This window comes from Saccoglossus kowalevskii, chromosome 3 (genome assembly GCF_978046115.1).
Source record: "Saccoglossus kowalevskii chromosome 3, keSacKowa6.1, whole genome shotgun sequence".
Classification (NCBI taxonomy): Eukaryota; Metazoa; Hemichordata; class Enteropneusta; family Harrimaniidae; genus Saccoglossus; species Saccoglossus kowalevskii.
In genome coordinates this window covers 20380282-20404413 of record NC_140643.1, presented here as the reverse complement: position 1 = coordinate 20404413, position 24132 = coordinate 20380282, and the positions used below count along the sequence as shown (strand labels likewise).

The following is a 24132-nucleotide window of genomic DNA, read 5'->3' as shown; positions in this document are numbered from 1 at the left end:
CAAATAAGCAGTGTGTATGCTAATAAGCAATGATGGTATACAAATAGGAAAGATGGAAGCAAATTAGTATGCTAATAAGCAGTGTGTATGCTAATAAGCAGTGTGTATGCAAATAAGCAGTGTGTATGCAAATAAGCAGTGTGTATGCTAATAAGCAGTGTGTATGCTAATAAGCAGTGTGTATGCTAATAAGCAGTGTGTATGCTAATAAGCAGTGTGTATACAAATAGGAAAGATGGAAGCAAATTAGTATGCAAATAAGCAGTGTGTATGCTAATAAGCAGTGTGTATGCTAATAAGCAGTGTGTATGCAAATAAGCAGTGTGTATGCTAATAAGCAGTGTGTATGCAAATAAGCAGTGTGTATGCTAATAAGCAGTGTGTATGCTAATAAGCAATGATGGTATACAAATAGGAAAGATGGAAGCAAATTAGTATGCAAATAAGCAATGTGTATGCAAATCAAGTTACCTGGAATGTATTATTTTCTTTGTTCCATTCAATAAACTTTAATGGCTTTAACACAGGACCATATAAATGTTGAAAATTGAGAAGATTTGGCTTGACAATATTAGATACTTTATTCTTATCTTCTCCAACAGTCATTCTAAAATCACCTACAAAAAAAAAATACTATGATCTTTCATAAGGCCAAAAAAAATTGTTTTGTTGCCCTCAGCGACCAACCGAAAAATATGAAATATCGGGTCGCGTTTTTTTTTTCCCCATATACCTCCCATATATATTTACGATACCCTTAGTTTTCACGAGTTTAAAAAAAAATTCCGACCGACCAACCCAATTTTTTCAATTTTCCTACTTGAGGGCAACATAAGTTTTTTTTTTTTTTGACCTAATGTGTATTCAAACACAGAATCAATTTGCAGACATATCTGTCTTTCACTGAAGAACTAGCAATGTTTTTCATATTGTGTAAAAAAGAAAGATTACAACTTATCCACCACTAGAGGGCTCACACCCTATACAACTTTCGTAATACATGTAATCACAGTCCCTCAACACACAGTTAGGAAACGCTCAGAGTTCTATTGTCACAATGCGCGTTTCGCGTTCGTAAAATTAGCTTACCGGTAATCCCCACGCTGTCAACATTAACATAAAATTAACATTAGTATAACATCATTTTCACCCAGAATACCTTGCGATTCATTTCTGCGCAGACGCACACAACTTTATTTTCCTGTTCACTCCTGACAAGTTACAACTTTCTTTCGAGTATTTTATTATAACGAAATACGCGGAAAACATGATGATTTCAGCGACAGTGAAATTGATTGGAACGACATTATATCCTTTAGAACGTTCCCATCTATTTAACTTGTATAGCCATCTTGAAAACGAAAGTTTTGCTGCGAACATGTTCCGAGAAACATGACATTATGTTGCTTTATATGATTAGAATGGGTCATATGACAACATAAAATCGGTTTGGTTATCTAAAAGCTACAAATATTTCCATCTTTTAAGTTTTAGTTGTTCCTATTCCTTGCGGAATAACATTTATTGTGAGCGACACCAAACAGCCATCTTGTTTCATACACAAAACCTAAGGCATGCAAAATGAACGACTGAAATGAAAACCTTCCCGGCACTTATGGACAAAGTAATAAATATTATCCAAAAATTAAAATATCAAATCACAAATTAATAACAACTGTGAATGTTTTGGACGTGATAACGCGATTTACCAGGGTTGAAACTTTCGTGGTAACGTTTCCTTAACACAAACTTTAACAATGAACGAACAAGGCAGCTACAGTTTGAAATCAAAATCTCTTTTTTCCGCTATTTATTAAGAATATAGATTTTAAACTACACGCGCATTTTCACGACACCAATAGGTTCGTACAGAGACTTGCAATTTTAAATAAAATTTACAGACTTTTCTCAAAAACACGCAATAATTGTAGACGTGCACTGAACGGAAGTGCTTCAAACGAGCTCCAAGATAATGCTACGACGTCACCGCTCTCTCCCCACAAGCGAAACACACACTGTACGCGGGACTCGGCGATTCACACCCTAGAACAATAGCGTTTCCTAACCGGGTGTTGAGGGACTGTGATGTAATCAAAGACACTAGTCTTCTCTAGTGCCTTTGATGTAATAGAAATAAAAAACTACATGTTGAACACATTTTGTCTTTGCAATTTCAGTTACCAATGACTCATTAAAGGCAAAAAAGAAGCATCATTTTACACATTTTTGTTGTAATTTTAGATCTCAGAAAAGTGCGCCAAAATGGGAGAACAGCAAAAAAAATATTTATTCTGTAAACATATTCTCCTGTTGCAGACGTTGCTCTATCAACCATTACGAATTAAGATAGATATGCTACTTCTTCAGTATATGTATTTAATAAATGTTAAACACAGATTTTGTTGTTGAGATATGGAATAATCTTGATAGCTGATGCTGGTTAATCTATAGTACATAAGCAATGCACTCCATGATTGGCTGAATAGTTAGGTGTGACAGTCGATTGGCCAATAAGAGAAAGTCTTGCATGCCACTTCTTACCCATGTATGAGAGACCAGCTATTGTTGTATAAAGTTCTTCTTCATGAAAACTTTCCGGTAGTAATAATAAAGAGACATTGATTGCACTTTGTAGATTCTTCTGTAATGCTATCTGCAGTACCTTGGTAGGTTTCTGTTTCAGTATAAGAACCTGACAATAAACACATAAATACTTCATGAGTATTACTTCAAATTGTTTATTTCCACTCCTAGGAATATTCATGATGAGAATTTTATGGCATTGGAAAAGATGATATTTCAGGAAAATCACTGATAATCTGTGTCGTGGAAGCCCCTAAAAAAGATTCACAGCTCTAAAATTTAGTGATTTTCACAGACTGAAATTCAGTTAAAACAAATTTATCTTTCAGGTGGCGCATCTTTAACAGTAAACATTTTTTTTCAGCTTACAATTTAGGTAATGGCATAGTATTATAGAAATCAATGCTAAAAGTATTATTATAATATATTAGTCTGGGTATTTACATTTACGGGTAGGCTTCTATTTTAAAGATCTTAAAGTCTTTTTCAGATTGCTGTTACAGGGGGAGGGGGCTAAGTAGCCAGTCACAATACATTACTCTTGATAAAAAGAAGACAGAAACAAAGGTTTTTTAACCTGCACATTGAATCAAATAGAGAGTAAGGTATTGGAGGGGTGTCAGTATATGCAAGATGAATGCACAACTGTATTTGCCATTTTATTATTGCAAAGTGTATTTCCAATAGAAACGCACAAAAGCCAAAAATTGCATTCTTTGTATATTTAATCATGAAAATATGACCAAATGTATTCACTCTATCAGTAGCACATGCACTTTATATGTAAATGACAGAGGTCTATGTCTGTGGAGGAAAATAAATCATATGTTTATGTACATGTATGTTTCAAATGGAGATGTGCTTCTCAATCTGATAAAACAAATACAGTGTCAGTATGCAGAGCACAGACTGAGACACATCCGTTATCTGCACTACTACCGGGTAATAGAGCCAATATCGTAGCTACTGCATCACATCAGGCCAACAAAGATGAGAAAACAACGGCGGAAGACCTAAAGCACAGATTTATTGTTAACAATGTAAAATACACTGCATGGGACCCATACAGAGCATGATGTACTATAAAATGTTAACAACACAAATGCAGTATTATAGAAAGGATAACCCTACAATCACTTTTCCATCATTCCACATATATACTGTAGACTTACTGGTTTATGTAATCTGCCACTCAGATACAGGGTCTTCCAGTGTAATAAGTCATCTAGTAATGTTTTCGTGCTAACAACTCCATATTTTATAAGCTGTAATAAACGAATTCAGTTGTAGAACAATTAAATGAAGTTGTAAATTTAGACTTTGAGTTTCCCTATATATCCGTTAATGTGGTCAAACTATTTTGGTAAAATAGACTCCAGCATTTATGCCATGGTTTTCACCTTTCTTTAACATCACTTAGTAAGGTAACTTGGGCAGCAAGTAATACATATTGTCGACACAAATATTTGTGTTTTTCTTTTGTTTTCCATTAAAGTCCTTTAATTTTACTACACATGTAATCTGAACAAGCAGCCTCTCGGCTGAGATAGCTCCGCTGTTAGCAATGCACATTTCAATTAAAGAACAGAAGATATCATTAGAAAATGAACAATATGTATAGTATCAAAGCAATCGAACTTACAGTTTTTAACAAGAAGTCGAAAATATCACTTTTTACCAAAAATGACAAAAATATTCACCAAAATTAGAGAATTGAAGATATCATCACAAAATGAACAAATCTGAGAAAGGTCTACATGTAGTATCTATATATGTAATATCAAAGCAATTGAACTTTTGGTTTTTAACAAGAAGTCGAAAATATCACTTTTTACCAAAAATGACAAAAATATTCACCAAAACTAGAGAATTGAAGATATGATCATGAAATGAACAAATCTGAGAGAGGGGTACTCAAGGTACATATACACCAAGTATCAAAGCATTCAGGCTTGTAGTTTTCAAGAAGAAGTCAAACAAGCAGCCTATCGGCTGAGATAGCTCCGCTGTTAGCAATGCACATTTCAATTAAAGAACTGAAGACATCATTAGAAAATGAACAATATGAATAGTATCAAAGCAATCGGACTTACAGTTTTTAACAAGAAGTCGAAAATATCACTTTTTACCAAAAATTACAAAAATATTCACCAAAATTAGAGAATTGAAGATATCATCACAAAATGAACAAATCTGAGAGAGGTCCACATGTAGTACCTATATATGTAATATCAAAGCAATCGGACTTGCGGTTTTTAACAAGAAGTCAAAAATATCACTTTTTACAAAAAATGACAAAAATATTCACCAAAATTAGAGAATTGAAGATATCATCACGAAATAAACAAATCTGAGAGAGGTCCACATGTAGTACCTATATATGTAGTATCAAAGCAATTGGACTTGCAGTTTTTAACAAGAAGTCGAAAATATCACTTTTCACCAAAAAATGACAAAAATATTCACCAAAAATAGAGAATTAAAGATATCATTACAAAATGAACAAATCTGAGAGAGGTCCACATGTAGTACCTATATATGTAATATCAAAGCATTTGCACTTGCGGTTTTTTACAAGAAGTCGAAAATATCAGTTTTTACCAAAAATGACAAAAATATTCACCAAAATTAGAGAATTAAAGATATCATTACAAAATGAACAAATCTGAGAGAGGTCCACATGTAGTACCTATATATGTAATATCAAAGCAATTGCACTTGTGGTTTTTAACAAGAAGTCGAAAATATCAGTTTTTACCAAAAATGACAAAAATATTCACCAAAATTAGAGAATTAAAGATATCATTACAAAATGAACAAATCTGAGAGAGGTCCACATGTAGTACCTATATATGTAATATCAAAGCAATTGCACTTGCGGTTTTTAACAAGAAGTCGAAAATATCAGTTTTTACCAAAAATGACAAAAATATTCACCAAAATTAGAGAATTGAAGATATCATCACGAAATGAACAAATCTGAGAGAGGTCCACATGTAGTACCTATATATGTAATATCAAAGCAATTCCACTTGCGGTTTTTAACAAGAAGTCGAAAATATCAGTTTTTACCAAAAATGACAAAAATATTCACCAAAATTAGAGAATTAAAGATATCAACATGAAATGAACAAACCTAAGAGAGGTCTACCCAAGGTACATATACACCAAGTATCAAAGCATTTAGGCTTGTAGTTTTCAAGAAGAAGTCGAAAAAGTAAAACATTGACACGGACGACGACGACGGACGACGGAGACGGACAATCACTCATATGATAAGCTCCGCTCGACAAAGTCGACAGCGGAGCTAAAAAGTAAAACATTGACACGGACGACGACGGACAATCACTCATATTATAAGCTCCGCTCGACAAAGTCGACAGCGAAGCTAAAAATGAACAATTGGTATAGTATCAAAGCAATCAACCTTGCTGTTTTCAATAAGAATTCGAAAATATCACTTTTTACCAAAAAAGACAAAAATAATCATGAAAATTAGAGAATTGAAAATATCATCATGAAATGAACAAATCTGAGAGAGGTCCACATGTAGTACCTATATATGTAATACCAAAGCAATCGGATATGCGGTTTTTAACAAGAAGTTGAAAATATCACTTTTTACCAAAAATTACAAAAATATTCACCAAAATTAGAGAAATGAAGATATCATCATGAAATGAACAAATCTGAGAGAGGTCTACATGTAGTACCTATATATGTAATATCAAAGCAATTGGACTTTTGGTTTTTAACAAGAAGTCGAAAAATATCACTTTTACCTAAAATGACAAAAATATTCACCAAAATTAGAGAATTGAAGATATCATCATGAAATGAACAAATCTGAGAGAGGTTTACATGTAGTACCTATATATGTAATATCAAAGCAATTGGACCTTTGGTTTTTAACAAGAAGTCGAAAAATATCACTTTTACCTAAAATGACAAAAATATTCACCAAAATTATAGAGAATTGAAGATATCATCATGAAATGAACAAATCTAAGAGAGGTCTACCCAAGGTACATATACACCAAGTATCAGCATTCACACTTGTAGTTTTTAAGAAGAAGTAAAAAAAGTAAAAAGTTAGCGCGGCGAACGACTACAGACGGCGGACAACAGACGCCAATGGACAATCACTGATATGATAAGCTCCGCTCGACAAAGTCGACAGTGGAGCTAAAAATGAAATTAGCCTTCAAAGAAGAACATAGATTACTGTGTGAATTTGATTAGTCACTGATAATGACAAAATGAATTTGACCAATCACTGATAATGACAAAATGAATTTGACCAATCACTGGTGATGACAAAATGAATTTGACCAATCACTGGTGATGACAAAATGAATTTGACCAATCACTGGTGATGACAAAATGAATTTGACCAATCACTGATAATGACAAAATGAATTTGACCAATCACTGGTGATGACAAAATGAATTTGACCAATCACTGATAATGACAAAATGAATTTGACCAATCACTGATGGTGACAAAATGAATTTGACCAATCACTGATGGTGACAAAATGAATTTGACCAATCACTGATGGTGACAAAATGAATTTGACCAATCACTGATGGTGACAAAATGAATTTGACCAATCACTGATGGTGACAAAATGAATTTGACCAATCACTGGTGATGACAAAATGAATTTGACCAATCACTGGTGATGACAAAATGAATTTGACCAATCACTGGTGATGACAAAATGAATTTGACCAATCACTGATAATGACAAAATGAATTTGACCAATCACTGATGGTGACAAAATGAATTTGACCAATCACTGGTGATGACAAAATGAATTTGACCAATCACTGGTGATGACAAAATGAATTTGACCAATCACTGATGGTGACAAAATGAATTTGAGCAATCACTGATGGTGACAAAATGAATTTGACCAATCACTGGTGATGACAAAATGAATTTGACCAATCACTGATGGTGACAAAATGAATTTGACCAATCACTGGTGATGACAAAATGAATGTTGTTAATCACTGATGGTGACAAAATGAATTTGACCAATCACTGGTGATGACAAAATGAATTTGACCAATCACTGATAATGACAAAATGAATTTGACCAATCACTGGTGATGACAAAATGAATTTGACCAATCACTGATAATGACAAAATGAATTTGACCAATCACTGATGATGACAAAATGAATTTGACCAATCACTGATAATGACAAAATGAATTTGACCAATCACTGGTGATGACAAAATGAATTTGACCAATCACTGATAATGACAAAATGAATTTGACCAATCACTGATGGTGACAAAATGAATTTGACCAATCACTGATAATGACAAAATGAATTTGACCAATCACTGATAATGACAAAATGAATTTGAGCAATCACTGATAATGACAAAATGAATTTGACCAATCACTGATAATGACAAAATGACCAATTACTGATGGTGACAAAATGAATTTGACCAATCACTGATAATGACAAAATGAATTTGACCAATCACTGGTGATGACAAAATGAATGTTGTTAATCACTGATGGTGACAAAATGAATTTGACCAATCACTGGTGATGACAAAATGAATTTGACCAATCACTGATAATGACAAAATGAATTTGACCAATCACTGGTGATGACAAAATGAATTTGACCAATCACTGATAATGACAAAATGAATTTGACCAATCACTGATGATGACAAAATGAATTTGACCAATCACTGATAATGACAAAATGAATTTGACCAATCACTGGTGATGACAAAATGAATTTGACCAATCACTGATAATGACAAAATGAATTTGACCAATCACTGATGGTGACAAAATGAATTTGACCAATCACTGATAATGACAAAATGAATTTGACCAATCACTGATAATGACAAAATGAATTTGAGCAATCACTGATAATGACAAAATGAATTTGACCAATCACTGATAATGACAAAATGACCAATTACTGATGGTGACAAAATGAATTTGACCAATCACTGATAATGACAAAATGAATTTGAGCAATCACTGATAATGACAAAATGAATTTGACCAATCACTGATAATGACAAAATGACCAATCACTGATAATGACAAAATGAATTTGACCAATCACTGATAATGACAAAATGAATTTGAGCAATCACTGATGGTGACAAAATGAATTTGACCAATCACTGGTGATGACAAAATGAATTTGACCAATCACTGATAATGACAAAATGAATTTGACCAATCACTGATAATGACAAAATGAATTTGACCAATCACTGATGGTGACAAAATGAATTTGACCAATCACTGGTGATGACAAAATGAATTTGACCAATCACTCATAATGACAAAATGAATTTGACCAATCACTGATGATGACAAAATGACCAATTACTGATGGTGACAAAATGATTTTGACTAATCACTGATGGTGACAAAATGAATTTGACCAATCACTGGTGATGACAAAATGAATTTGACCAATCACTGGTGATGACAAAATGAATTTGACCAATCACTCATAATGACAAAATGAATTTGACCAATCACTGATGATGACAAAATGACCAATTACTGATGGTGACAAAATGATTTTGACTAATCACTGATGGTGACAAAATGAATTTGACCAATCACTGATGGTGACAAAATGAATTTGACCAATCACTGGTGATGACAAAATGAATTTGACCAATCACTCATAATGACAAAATGAATTTGACCAATCACTGCTAATGACAAAATGAATTTGACCAATCACTCATAATGACAAAATGAATTTGACCAATCACTCATAATGACAAAATGAATTTTTTTAATTACTGATGGTAACAAAATGAATTGGACCAACCACTGATGGTGACAAAATGAATTTGACCAATCACTGATAATGACAAAATGAATTTGACCAATCACTGGTGATGACAAAATGAATTTTGTTAATCACTGATGGTGACAAAATGAATTTGACCAATCACTGATAATGACAAAATGAATTTTGTTAATCACTAATAATGACAAAATGAATTTGACCAATCACTGCTAATGACAAAATGAATTTGACCAATCACTGGTGATGACAAAATGAATTTGACCAATCACTGGTGATGACAAAATGAATTTGACCAATCACTGGTGATGACAAAATGAATGTTGTTAATCACTGATGGTGACAAAATGAATTTGACCAATCACTGATAATGACAAAATGAATTTGACCAATCACTGATGGTGACGAAATGAATTTGACCAATCACTGATGGTGACAAAATGAATTTGACCAATCACTGATAATGACAAAATGAATTTTGTTAATCACTAATAATGACAAAATGAATTTGACCAATCACTGCTAATGACAAAATGAATTTGACCAATCACTGGTGATGACAAAATGAATTTGACCAATCACTGGTGATGACAAAATGAATTTTGTTAATCACTGATGGTGACAAAATGAATTTGACCAATCACTGATAATGACAAAATGAATTTTGTTAATCACTAATAATGACAAAATGAATTTGACCAATCACTGCTAATGACAAAATGAATTTGACCAATCACTGGTGATGACAAAATGAATTTGACCAATCACTGGTGATGACAAAATGAATTTGACCAATCACTGGTGATGACAAAATGAATGTTGTTAATCACTGATGGTGACAAAATGAATTTGACCAATCACTGATAATGACAAAATGAATTTGACCAATCACTGATGGTGACGAAATGAATTTGACCAATCACTGATGGTGACAAAATGAATTTGACCAATCACTGGTGATGACAAAATGAATTTGACCAATCACTGATAATGACAAAATGAATTTGACCAATCACTGGTGATGACAAAATGAATTTGACCAATCACTGATAATGACAAAATGAATTTGACCAATCACTGATGGTGACGAAATGAATTTGACCAATCACTGATGGTGACAAAATGAATTTGACCAATCACTGGTGATGACAAAATGAATTTGACCAATCACTGGTGATGACAAAATGAATGTTGTTAATCACTGATGGTGACAAAATGAATTTGACCAATCACTGATAATGACAAAATGAATTTGACCAATCACTGATGGTGACGAAATGAATTTGACCAATCACTGATGGTGACAAAATGAATTTGACCAATCACTGATGGTGACAAAATGAATTTGACCAATCACTGATAATGACAAAATGAATTTGACCAATCACTGGTGATGACAAAATGAATTTGACCAATCACTGATAATGACAAAATGAATTTGACCAATCACTGATGATGACAAAATGAATTTGACCAATCACTGGTGATGACAAAATGAATTTGACCAATCACTGGTGATGACAAAATGAATTTGACCAATCACTGGTGATGACAAAATGAATGTTGTTAATCACTGATGGTGACAAAATGAATTTGACCAATCACTGATAATGACAAAATGAATTTGACCAATCACTGATGGTGACGAAATGAATTTGACCAATCACTGATGGTGACAAAATGAATTTGACCAATCACTGATAATGACAAAATGAATTTGACCAATCACTGGTGATGACAAAATGAATTTGAGCAATCACTGATAATGACAAAATGAATTTGACCAATCACTGGTGATGACAAAATGAATTTGAGCAATCACTGATAATGACAAAATGAATTTGACCAATCACTGGTGATGACAAAATGAATTTGACCAATCACTCATAATGACAAAATGAATTTGACCAATCACTGCTAATGACAAAATGAATTTGACCAATCACTCATAATGACAAAATGAATTTGACCAATCACTCATAATGACAAAATGAATTTTTTTAATTACTGATGGTAACAAAATGAATTGGACCAACCACTGATGGTGACAAAATGAATTTGACCAATCACTGATAATGACAAAATGAATTTGACCAATCACTGGTGATGACAAAATGAATTTTGTTAATCACTGATGGTGACAAAATGAATTTGACCAATCACTGATAATGACAAAATGAATTTTGTTAATCACTAATAATGACAAAATGAATTTGACCAATCACTGCTAATGACAAAATGAATTTGACCAATCACTGGTGATGACAAAATGAATTTGACCAATCACTGGTGATGACAAAATGAATTTGACCAATCACTGGTGATGACAAAATGAATGTTGTTAATCACTGATGGTGACAAAATGAATTTGACCAATCACTGATAATGACAAAATGAATTTGACCAATCACTGATGGTGACGAAATGAATTTGACCAATCACTGATGGTGACAAAATGAATTTGACCAATCACTGATAATGACAAAATGAATTTTGTTAATCACTAATAATGACAAAATGAATTTGACCAATCACTGCTAATGACAAAATGAATTTGACCAATCACTGGTGATGACAAAATGAATTTGACCAATCACTGGTGATGACAAAATGAATTTTGTTAATCACTGATGGTGACAAAATGAATTTGACCAATCACTGATAATGACAAAATGAATTTTGTTAATCACTAATAATGACAAAATGAATTTGACCAATCACTGCTAATGACAAAATGAATTTGACCAATCACTGGTGATGACAAAATGAATTTGACCAATCACTGGTGATGACAAAATGAATTTGACCAATCACTGGTGATGACAAAATGAATGTTGTTAATCACTGATGGTGACAAAATGAATTTGACCAATCACTGATAATGACAAAATGAATTTGACCAATCACTGATGGTGACGAAATGAATTTGACCAATCACTGATGGTGACAAAATGAATTTGACCAATCACTGGTGATGACAAAATGAATTTGACCAATCACTGATAATGACAAAATGAATTTGACCAATCACTGGTGATGACAAAATGAATTTGACCAATCACTGATAATGACAAAATGAATTTGACCAATCACTGATGGTGACGAAATGAATTTGACCAATCACTGATGGTGACAAAATGAATTTGACCAATCACTGGTGATGACAAAATGAATTTGACCAATCACTGGTGATGACAAAATGAATGTTGTTAATCACTGATGGTGACAAAATGAATTTGACCAATCACTGATAATGACAAAATGAATTTGACCAATCACTGATGGTGACGAAATGAATTTGACCAATCACTGATGGTGACAAAATGAATTTGACCAATCACTGATGGTGACAAAATGAATTTGACCAATCACTGATAATGACAAAATGAATTTGACCAATCACTGGTGATGACAAAATGAATTTGACCAATCACTGATAATGACAAAATGAATTTGACCAATCACTGATGATGACAAAATGAATTTGACCAATCACTGGTGATGACAAAATGAATTTGACCAATCACTGGTGATGACAAAATGAATTTGACCAATCACTGGTGATGACAAAATGAATGTTGTTAATCACTGATGGTGACAAAATGAATTTGACCAATCACTGATAATGACAAAATGAATTTGACCAATCACTGATGGTGACGAAATGAATTTGACCAATCACTGATGGTGACAAAATGAATTTGACCAATCACTGATAATGACAAAATGAATTTGACCAATCACTGGTGATGACAAAATGAATTTGAGCAATCACTGATAATGACAAAATGAATTTGACCAATCACTGGTGATGACAAAATGAATTTGAGCAATCACTGATAATGACAAAATGAATTTGACCAATCACTGGTGATGACAAAATGAATTTGAGCAATCACTGATAATGACAAAATGAATTTGACCAATCACTGATAATGACAAAATGAATTTGAGCAATCACTGATAATGACAAAATGAATTTGACCAATCACTGGTGATGACAAAATGAATTTGAGCAATCACTGATAATGACAAAATGAATTTGACCAATCACTGATAATGACAAAATGAATTTGAGCAATCACTGATAATGACGAAATGAATTTGACCAATCACTGATGGTGACAAAATGAATTTGACCAATCACTGGTGATGACAAAATGAATTTGACCAATCACTGATAATGACAAAATGAATTTGACCAATCACTGGTGATGACAAAATGAATTTGACCAATCACTGATAATGACAAAATGAATTTGACCAATCACTGATGGTGACGAAATGAATTTGACCAATCACTGATGGTGACAAAATGAATTTGACCAATCACTGGTGATGACAAAATGAATTTGACCAATCACTGGTGATGACAAAATGAATGTTGTTAATCACTGATGGTGACAAAATGAATTTGACCAATCACTGATAATGACAAAATGAATTTGACCAATCACTGATGGTGACGAAATGAATTTGACCAATCACTGATGGTGACAAAATGAATTTGACCAATCACTGATGGTGACAAAATGAATTTGACCAATCACTGATAATGACAAAATGAATTTGACCAATCACTGGTGATGACAAAATGAATTTGACCAATCACTGATAATGACAAAATGAATTTGACCAATCACTGATGATGACAAAATGAATTTGACCAATCACTGGTGATGACAAAATGAATTTGACCAATCACTGGTGATGACAAAATGAATTTGACCAATCACTGGTGATGACAAAATGAATGTTGTTAATCACTGATGGTGACAAAATGAATTTGACCAATCACTGATAATGACAAAATGAATTTGACCAATCACTGATGGTGACGAAATGAATTTGACCAATCACTGATGGTGACAAAATGAATTTGACCAATCACTGATAATGACAAAATGAATTTGACCAATCACTGGTGATGACAAAATGAATTTGAGCAATCACTGATAATGACAAAATGAATTTGACCAATCACTGGTGATGACAAAATGAATTTGAGCAATCACTGATAATGACAAAATGAATTTGACCAATCACTGGTGATGACAAAATGAATTTGAGCAATCACTGATAATGACAAAATGAATTTGACCAATCACTGATAATGACAAAATGAATTTGAGCAATCACTGATAATGACAAAATGAATTTGACCAATCACTGGTGATGACAAAATGACCAATTACTGATGGTGACAAAATGAATTTGACCAATCACTGATAATGACAAAATGAATTTGAGCAATCACTGCTAATGACAAAATGAATTTGACCAATCACTGATGGTGACGAAATGAATTTGACCAATCACTGATGGTGACAAAATGAATTTGACCAATCACTGGTGATGACAAAATGAATTTGACCAATCACTGATAATGACAAAATGAATTTGACCAATCACTGCTAATGACAAAATGAATTTGACCAATCACTCATAATGACAAAATGAATTTGACCAATCACTCATAATGACAAAATGAATTTTTTTAATTACTGATGGTAACAAAATGAATTGGACCAACCACTGATGGTGACAAAATGAATTTGACCAATCACTGATAATGACAAAATGAATTTGACCAATCACTGATGGTGACGAAATGAATTTGAGCAATCACTGATGGTGACAAAATGAATTTGACCAATCACTGGTGATGACAAAATGAATTTGAGCAATCACTGGTGATGACAAAATGAATTTGACCAATCACTGGTGATGACAAAATGAATTTGACCAATCACTGATGGTGACGAAATGAATTTGACCAATCACTGGTGATGACAAAATGAATTTGACCAATCACTGGTGATGACAAAATGAATTTGACCAATCACTGGTGATGACAAAATGAATTTGACCAATCACTGGTGATGACAAAATGAATTTGACCAATCACTGATGGTGACGAAATGAATTTGACCAATCACTGGTGATGACAAAATGAATTTGACCAATCACTGATAATGACAAAATGAATTTGACCAATCACTGATAATGACAAAATGAATTTGACCAATCACTGATGGTGACGAAATGAATTTGACCAATCACTGGTGATGACAAAATGAATTTGACCAATCACTGATAATGACAAAATGAATTTGACCAATCACTGATGGTGACAAAATGAATTTGACCAATCACTGATAATGACAAAATGAATTTGACCAATCACTGATGGTGACAAAATGAATTTGACCAATCACTGATAATGACAAAATGAATTTGACCAATCACTGATGGTGACGAAATGAATTTGACCAATCACTGATGGTGACAAAATGAATTTGACCAATCACTGGTGATGACAAAATGAATTTGACCAATCACTGGTGATGACAAAATGAATGTTGTTAATCACTGATGGTGACAAAATGAATTTGACCAATCACTGATAATGACAAAATGAATTTGACCAATCACTGATGGTGACGAAATGAATTTGACCAATCACTGATGGTGACAAAATGAATTTGACCAATCACTGATGGTGACAAAATGAATTTGACCAATCACTGATAATGACAAAATGAATTTGACCAATCACTGGTGATGACAAAATGAATTTGACCAATCACTGATAATGACAAAATGAATTTGACCAATCACTGATGATGACAAAATGAATTTGACCAATCACTGGTGATGACAAAATGAATTTGACCAATCACTGGTGATGACAAAATGAATTTGACCAATCACTGGTGATGACAAAATGAATGTTGTTAATCACTGATGGTGACAAAATGAATTTGACCAATCACTGATAATGACAAAATGAATTTGACCAATCACTGATGGTGACGAAATGAATTTGACCAATCACTGATGGTGACAAAATGAATTTGACCAATCACTGATAATGACAAAATGAATTTGACCAATCACTGGTGATGACAAAATGAATTTGAGCAATCACTGATAATGACAAAATGAATTTGACCAATCACTGGTGATGACAAAATGAATTTGAGCAATCACTGATAATGACAAAATGAATTTGACCAATCACTGGTGATGACAAAATGAATTTGAGCAATCACTGATAATGACAAAATGAATTTGACCAATCACTGATAATGACAAAATGAATTTGAGCAATCACTGATAATGACAAAATGAATTTGACCAATCACTGGTGATGACAAAATGAATTTGAGCAATCACTGATAATGACAAAATGAATTTGACCAATCACTGATAATGACAAAATGAATTTGAGCAATCACTGATAATGACGAAATGAATTTGACCAATCACTGATGGTGACAAAATGAATTTGACCAATCACTGGTGATGACAAAATGAATTTGACCAATCACTGATAATGACAAAATGAATTTGACCAATCACTGGTGATGACAAAATGAATTTGACCAATCACTGATAATGACAAAATGAATTTGACCAATCACTGATGGTGACGAAATGAATTTGACCAATCACTGATGGTGACAAAATGAATTTGACCAATCACTGGTGATGACAAAATGAATTTGACCAATCACTGGTGATGACAAAATGAATGTTGTTAATCACTGATGGTGACAAAATGAATTTGACCAATCACTGATAATGACAAAATGAATTTGACCAATCACTGATGGTGACGAAATGAATTTGACCAATCACTGATGGTGACAAAATGAATTTGACCAATCACTGATGGTGACAAAATGAATTTGACCAATCACTGATAATGACAAAATGAATTTGACCAATCACTGGTGATGACAAAATGAATTTGACCAATCACTGATAATGACAAAATGAATTTGACCAATCACTGATGATGACAAAATGAATTTGACCAATCACTGGTGATGACAAAATGAATTTGACCAATCACTGGTGATGACAAAATGAATTTGACCAATCACTGGTGATGACAAAATGAATGTTGTTAATCACTGATGGTGACAAAATGAATTTGACCAATCACTGATAATGACAAAATGAATTTGACCAATCACTGATGGTGACGAAATGAATTTGACCAATCACTGATGGTGACAAAATGAATTTGACCAATCACTGATAATGACAAAATGAATTTGACCAATCACTGGTGATGACAAAATGAATTTGAGCAATCACTGATAATGACAAAATGAATTTGACCAATCACTGGTGATGACAAAATGAATTTGAGCAATCACTGATAATGACAAAATGAATTTGACCAATCACTGGTGATGACAAAATGAATTTGAGCAATCACTGATAATGACAAAATGAATTTGACCAATCACTGATAATGACAAAATGAATTTGAGCAATCACTGATAATGACAAAATGAATTTGACCAATCACTGGTGATGACAAAATGACCAATTACTGATGGTGACAAAATGAATTTGACCAATCACTGATAATGACAAAATGAATTTGAGCAATCACTGCTAATGACAAAATGAATTTGACCAATCACTGATGGTGACGAAATGAATTTGACCAATCACTGATGGTGACAAAATGAATTTGACCAATCACTGGTGATGACAAAATGAATTTGACCAATCACTGATAATGACAAAATGAATTTGACCAATCACTGCTAATGACAAAATGAATTTGACCAATCACTCATAATGACAAAATGAATTTGACCAATCACTCATAATGACAAAATGAATTTTTTTAATTACTGATGGTAACAAAATGAATTGGACCAACCACTGATGGTGACAAAATGAATTTGACCAATCACTGATAATGACAAAATGAATTTGACCAATCACTGATGGTGACGAAATGAATTTGAGCAATCACTGATGGTGACAAAATGAATTTGACCAATCACTGGTGATGACAAAATGAATTTGAGCAATCACTGGTGATGACAAAATGAATTTGACCAATCACTGGTGATGACAAAATGAATTTGACCAATCACTGATGATGACAAAATGAATTTGACCAATCACTGATGATGACAAAATGAATTTGACCAATCACTGATGGTGACAAAATGAATTTGACCAATCACTGATGGTGACAAAATGAATTTGACCAATCACTGATGGTGACGAAATGAATTTGACCAATCACTGGTGATGACAAAATGAATTTGACCAATCACTGATAATGACGAAATGAATTTGACCAATCACTGATGGTGACAAAATGAATTTGACCAATCACTGATGGTGACAAAATGAATTTGACCAATCACTGATGGTGACGAAATGAATTTGACCAATCACTGGTGATGACAAAATGAATTTGACCAATCACTGGTGATGACAAAATGAATTTGACCAATCACTGGTGATGACAAAATGAATTTGACCAATCACTGGTGATGACAAAATGAATTTGACCAATCACTGATGGTGACGAAATGAATTTGACCAATCACTGGTGATGACAAAATGAATTTGACCAATCACTGATAATGACAAAATGAATTTGACCAATCACTGATAATGACAAAATGAATTTGACCAATCACTGATGGTGACGAAATGAATTTGACCAATCACTGGTGATGACAAAATGAATTTGACCAATCACTGATAATGACAAAATGAATTTGACCAATCACTGATGGTGACAAAATGAATTTGACCAATCACTGATAATGACAAAATGAATTTGACCAATCACTGATGATGACAAAATGAATTTGACCAATCACTGGTGATGACAAAATGAATTTGACCAATCACTGATAATGACAAAATGAATTTGACCAATCACTGATGGTGACAAAATGAATTTGACCAATCACTGATAATGACAAAATGAATTTGACCAATCACTGATAATGACAAAATGAATTTGACCAATCACTGATGATGACAAAATGAATTTGACCAATCACTGGTGATGACAAAATGAATTTGACCAATCACTGATAATGACAAAATGAATTTGACCAATCACTGATGGTGACAAAATGAATTTGACCAATCACTGATAATGACAAAATGAATTTGACCAATCACTGATGATGACAAAATGAATTTGACCAATCACTGGTGATGACAAAATGAATTTGACCAATCACTGATAATGACAAAATGAATTTGACCAATCACTGATGGTGACAAAATGAATTTGACCAATCACTGATAATGACAAAATGAATTTGACCAATCACTGGTGATGACAAAATGAATTTGAGCAATCACTGATGATGACAAAATGAATTTGACCAATCACTGATAATGACAAAATGAATTTGACCAATCACTGATGATGACAAAATGAATTTGACCAATCACTGGTGATGACAAAATGAATTTGACCAATCACTGATAATGACAAAATGAATTTGACCAATCACTGATGGTGACAAAATGAATTTGACCAATCACTGATAATGACAAAATGAATTTGACCAATCACTGATGATGACAAAATGAATTTGACCAATCACTGGTGATGACAAAATGAATTTGACCAATCACTGGTGATGACAAAATGAATTTGACCAATCACTGGTGATGACAAAATGAATTTGACCAATCACTGGTGATGACAAAATGAATTTGACCAATCACTGGTGATGACAAAATGAATGTTGTTAATCACTGATGGTGACAAAATGAATTTGACCAATCACTGATAATGACAAAATGAATTTGACCAATCACTGATAATGACAAAATGAATTTGACCAATCACTGATAATGACAAAATGAATTTGACCAATCACTGATAATGACAAAATGAATTTGACCAATCACTGGTGATGACAAAATGAATTTGACCAATCACTGATAATAACAAAGGAAGGTATTCATCAAGTTATTTTCAACCATCATATTTTATATAAAAATCATTTATGTGACTGGACACAGTCTGTTGGTGTGTTCTTGTTATTACCATAAGCTTCAAAGACCTCTCTGTGCTTATACATGTACACAATAATTCAACTTGCTTAGGGTTATAGAAAAGGACAAGTTATGGTATATAACCGATACCATACCTTACCCCTTTCAATTGCCCTTAGATAGCAATAAAAGTATGCACATGTGTGATGTAGTCAGCTAGCTTTTTATTCACTAAAAATCTCTACTTGCCAGGGCACACCAACTGAAGCCATACCTGGTTGTCACATTTCACCAATGTATTGTAATAAACACCAGCTCCGTATTCATCCTGTACAGATTGAATTCTATTAGAACCAAAGTATTTGAGAAAAGAATAATGTGTTCGGTTTGCTTGGATATTCTTCTTATGCCACTCTGCTGGTTTGTCCACGGTAAATACAAAGTCTATCATTTTATTCTGCAAAAAAAAAAATATTACACAGATGCGAGTCTTAGTCAATTTGAACTGAAATGAGACATTTTACACAGAAAAGTACATATTCTCATTTATTCCAATACAGATTATGGTATGCATGTATCAGTAGTACATTGTACATGATATTTTGTCTCTTATCACATTTAAAATTTAATTTATAGTAGGCTACTCATAGATCAATGAAATATGTCATATTTTGACAAAACACTCATTTGCGCAAACAACTCCTGTGTGCTAAGGGTATTTGAGTACAAACATGGAAGGTACTAACGGAAGGAGCCACGACGCTATTGTTTTAGCTCTACCCTATGATCATTTGTCAATGTTTGTTCACAAACATTGGTTCTCGTTAGCTCTTGGCACCTTCCTACAATGTATTACACTAATCTCAAGCATTCGGTAATATTCGAAGCATGTTTAGAAGCGATAGACGAACCTCGCATGTACAATACTGAAAATGGCATCTACCGTTAGTTTGAATGCTGTTGTTTCCGCAGATCTTGGCAAACTTTAATGAAAAATTGACCGATATAAAATTAATTGAAAAAGAACTGATGAAGTATCGTGAATCTTTTTGTGTTTGTAATGGTGATGATCAATGATTGCCTGTGACAATAACGATTGCATTATTCAATGGTACATGTACCATTGTCAGTGAGTGGGTATGACGTCCGAAACTGTCGAAATTTTCGACCACCGAACATCGGCAACACCACCAGAAAAGAAAGAAGGGCATGCCTAGACACTTAATTTCTCTTTGATAATATTTTTTAGAAGTCTTTAGGAATTTTTGTTGTAGACACTCGAAATCTTGTTCTTGTTACAGTTGCTAATACTAATGCAGCAGCGTCCTTTGACCTAATGGGTCAAGTTGGTTATTAACCAATCAGAATGCTGTGTTGTACTGACGCAATTCTTCGGAAATTCACGAAGAATTTCCGGTAACACAGCGGAAGTGAATTATCAATGCCGAAGTACGATCTGTTGTAATTGATTTCAGCGAATAAACAACATGGTTTTTCCAAAAAACTAGTAACTAGCCATTTTTGAGAGCCTGAGTATGGCATGAAATATTTACTGCATTTTACTTGTATTGGGCCATTCCAGTTTATATCTGCACCCCCCCCCCCCTGTTGATGAGGTCGGATTTCCAGCACTGTATGATGGGGAAAATACCCCGGAATTCCAACTGTATATGGAGAAACAGAATCTGGAAATCCAGACAAGTATAGAAAAAAATCCTGGAAATCCAGGCAGTTATGGCTACTAAATAAAATATGGCCTCGTTTATCTCGCCACATACCGTTGGGGTTGGATTTCCAAGACTGTATGACTAAAAAAACTTGGAATTCTGACTGCATATGGTAAAAAATTGGGCCAGTATGAAATAGTTATTACTGAAATTAGATAAGGATGGTGGCACGAATGAGCTCATCAATATGTGAATCAGGACTAGTTTGGATTTCCATTATCAAATATAAAATTTTGAACTTAGTAAATTAGCATATGACAGTTATATTTGGAAATCCTACTCTGTATGGTGGCACAAAGGAACTCATCAACACCATAAGTAAGAACTATAATTTTGGATTTTCATCACTGTATGGTGAATGGTGATTTGGAAATAAAACTTTGTACGACTTATACACCCTTGGAAATTATACCCTGTATGAAGTAAACACACAAGCTCATCAACAGGGGGGTGCAGATATAAACTGGAATGACCCATTAACAGGTCATTGTCGAAGCGTAGTTTACGCATGGTTACCGTGTTCTACGCATTCACAACATATTCACAGCGGTCGATATCCACGCTGTATCATATTATAAAAACGATTACCAAGATTCACTACACAAAACCAAGTTTTAAATTAGTTGCATTTTGAAGGGGTGGGCGCTTTGCCAAATATGACCCCGAATATAAAAATTGCGCAAAAGTGGGAGGTGGGCGCTTGCCCGGGCATGGGCGCTAACGTGGTCGAGTACGGTAATTAAAACATGTGAAATCTGTGTGAAGTCAAACGTTCATCTGTTGAATTTCCGTTTCTGAAATACGTATTTTGACCTTTCACACCTAAACAAACCCAGTGCGCATGTGTGATGACCGTAGTTTCATTATGCGCATTAATTTAATGGTCACATTAAAAAATCAGTGGGGTTGTATCATATTCCGCTAACTTGTTACTTATGTAAACAATCGCAAACTATCATCGACATAATTTTTTCTCTTTTTGTAGCTGTTATGTATTTAATTAGTTTTATTTATATTTGTAATTTTGTTTTGTCATTATTTTTATATACATTACCTTTATTGTATTTATCAATACCCCATTGTTGATACGATTTCAATAAAATTATTATTTTTTACATAATAAATCATACTGTTTCCAAGTTGAGGGAACATGAGATTCCTTTTCTCACACTTTACTACCCCAACACGATACACTCGTATACGCGTCAGATAACTAAATGACACCCCTTTTACGCGTTTTTTTTTTACTTCAGCTTGCGTACAGAGACCCCCCCCCCCCGTAACGAAACGACATTATTTCCCTGATCAGAAGATAAACAAGTTTAAGTTTATGATATTGTACTACGTTGGTACTTACGGTGTTTTTATTGTATCCCTCTTGCTGGAAAACTGCTGATCCGTAAGAAAATGCGAAAGACATGTCTCCTGGGAAACGTCGCATAAGACGAGTACATAGTTGTTTCCCTGCCGACATTGTAAATGAGGGTACTGCCTTGGGATGTTTGAATTTCGTTCCTTCCGCTGCAAAACACTCTGCAAACATTTACCGAACAAACGAATTGGTGTAAAAGACCACGACCTGGACGATTCCACTATTTCAAGGCGGGTTTATTTATAATTAATGAAAATATTTCACTATTTACGATTCATATATATATATCTTAGTTAATTCTATTAACAATAATAGTATTATATAATAATAAATAATAAAAAATACCGTTCCAGTTAGTGAAAATGTGATTTATTAGCTTTAAGTTTGTTAACAAATGCCCTTCTCTAAATCAATGAGTCCAAATATGGCGATGTCCAACAAGAAACGTGTTTTGATCGCTTCGATAAGACTTTGTTGGTTTTACCCGGAATTCCGCGTTTCTTCGTTGATACTTCTGAGGACAGTGGCCTTGAAGTGTTTAATGTGTTACCAAGACGAGCAAATCAATGGAATTCGCATGTAAACTAGCCTTAACTCGGAATCGGTATAGCGCCATCATACTCATGTGACATGTGTTAAATTTAAACATTAATTCATTTTCATAACCTGTGATGGCGCTCTTGCAACAAAACAAAGCTACCGTACATCAAACATGGTTAAATCAACGATGGGTTATTTTCAGAAACATGATGTGAGACTGGTAAATATTTTATATTAACTTCTTCACTGCCAGACTTTCTTGCCTCAAATTTTGTCTGCACTTTTTTAT

The 24132-nt window shown here is 33.5% G+C and overlaps 1 protein-coding gene across 1 annotated transcript; it reads right to left on the bottom strand.

Moving 5' to 3' along the window:
* Positions 1-462: 462 nt before the first annotated feature.
* On the bottom strand, positions 463-23459 carry LOC146747546 (phosphatidate cytidylyltransferase, mitochondrial-like). The gene is made up of 5 exons (XM_085497347.1): positions 23289-23459; positions 20479-20661; positions 3756-3848; positions 2542-2692; positions 463-617 (listed from the first exon to the last, which is right to left on the bottom strand). The coding sequence occupies exons 1-5, from the start codon at positions 23403-23405 to the stop codon at positions 463-465; spliced, it is 699 nt and encodes a 232-aa protein (XP_085353473.1). The 5' UTR covers positions 23406-23459.
* Between the last annotated feature and the right edge of the window lie 673 nt (positions 23460-24132).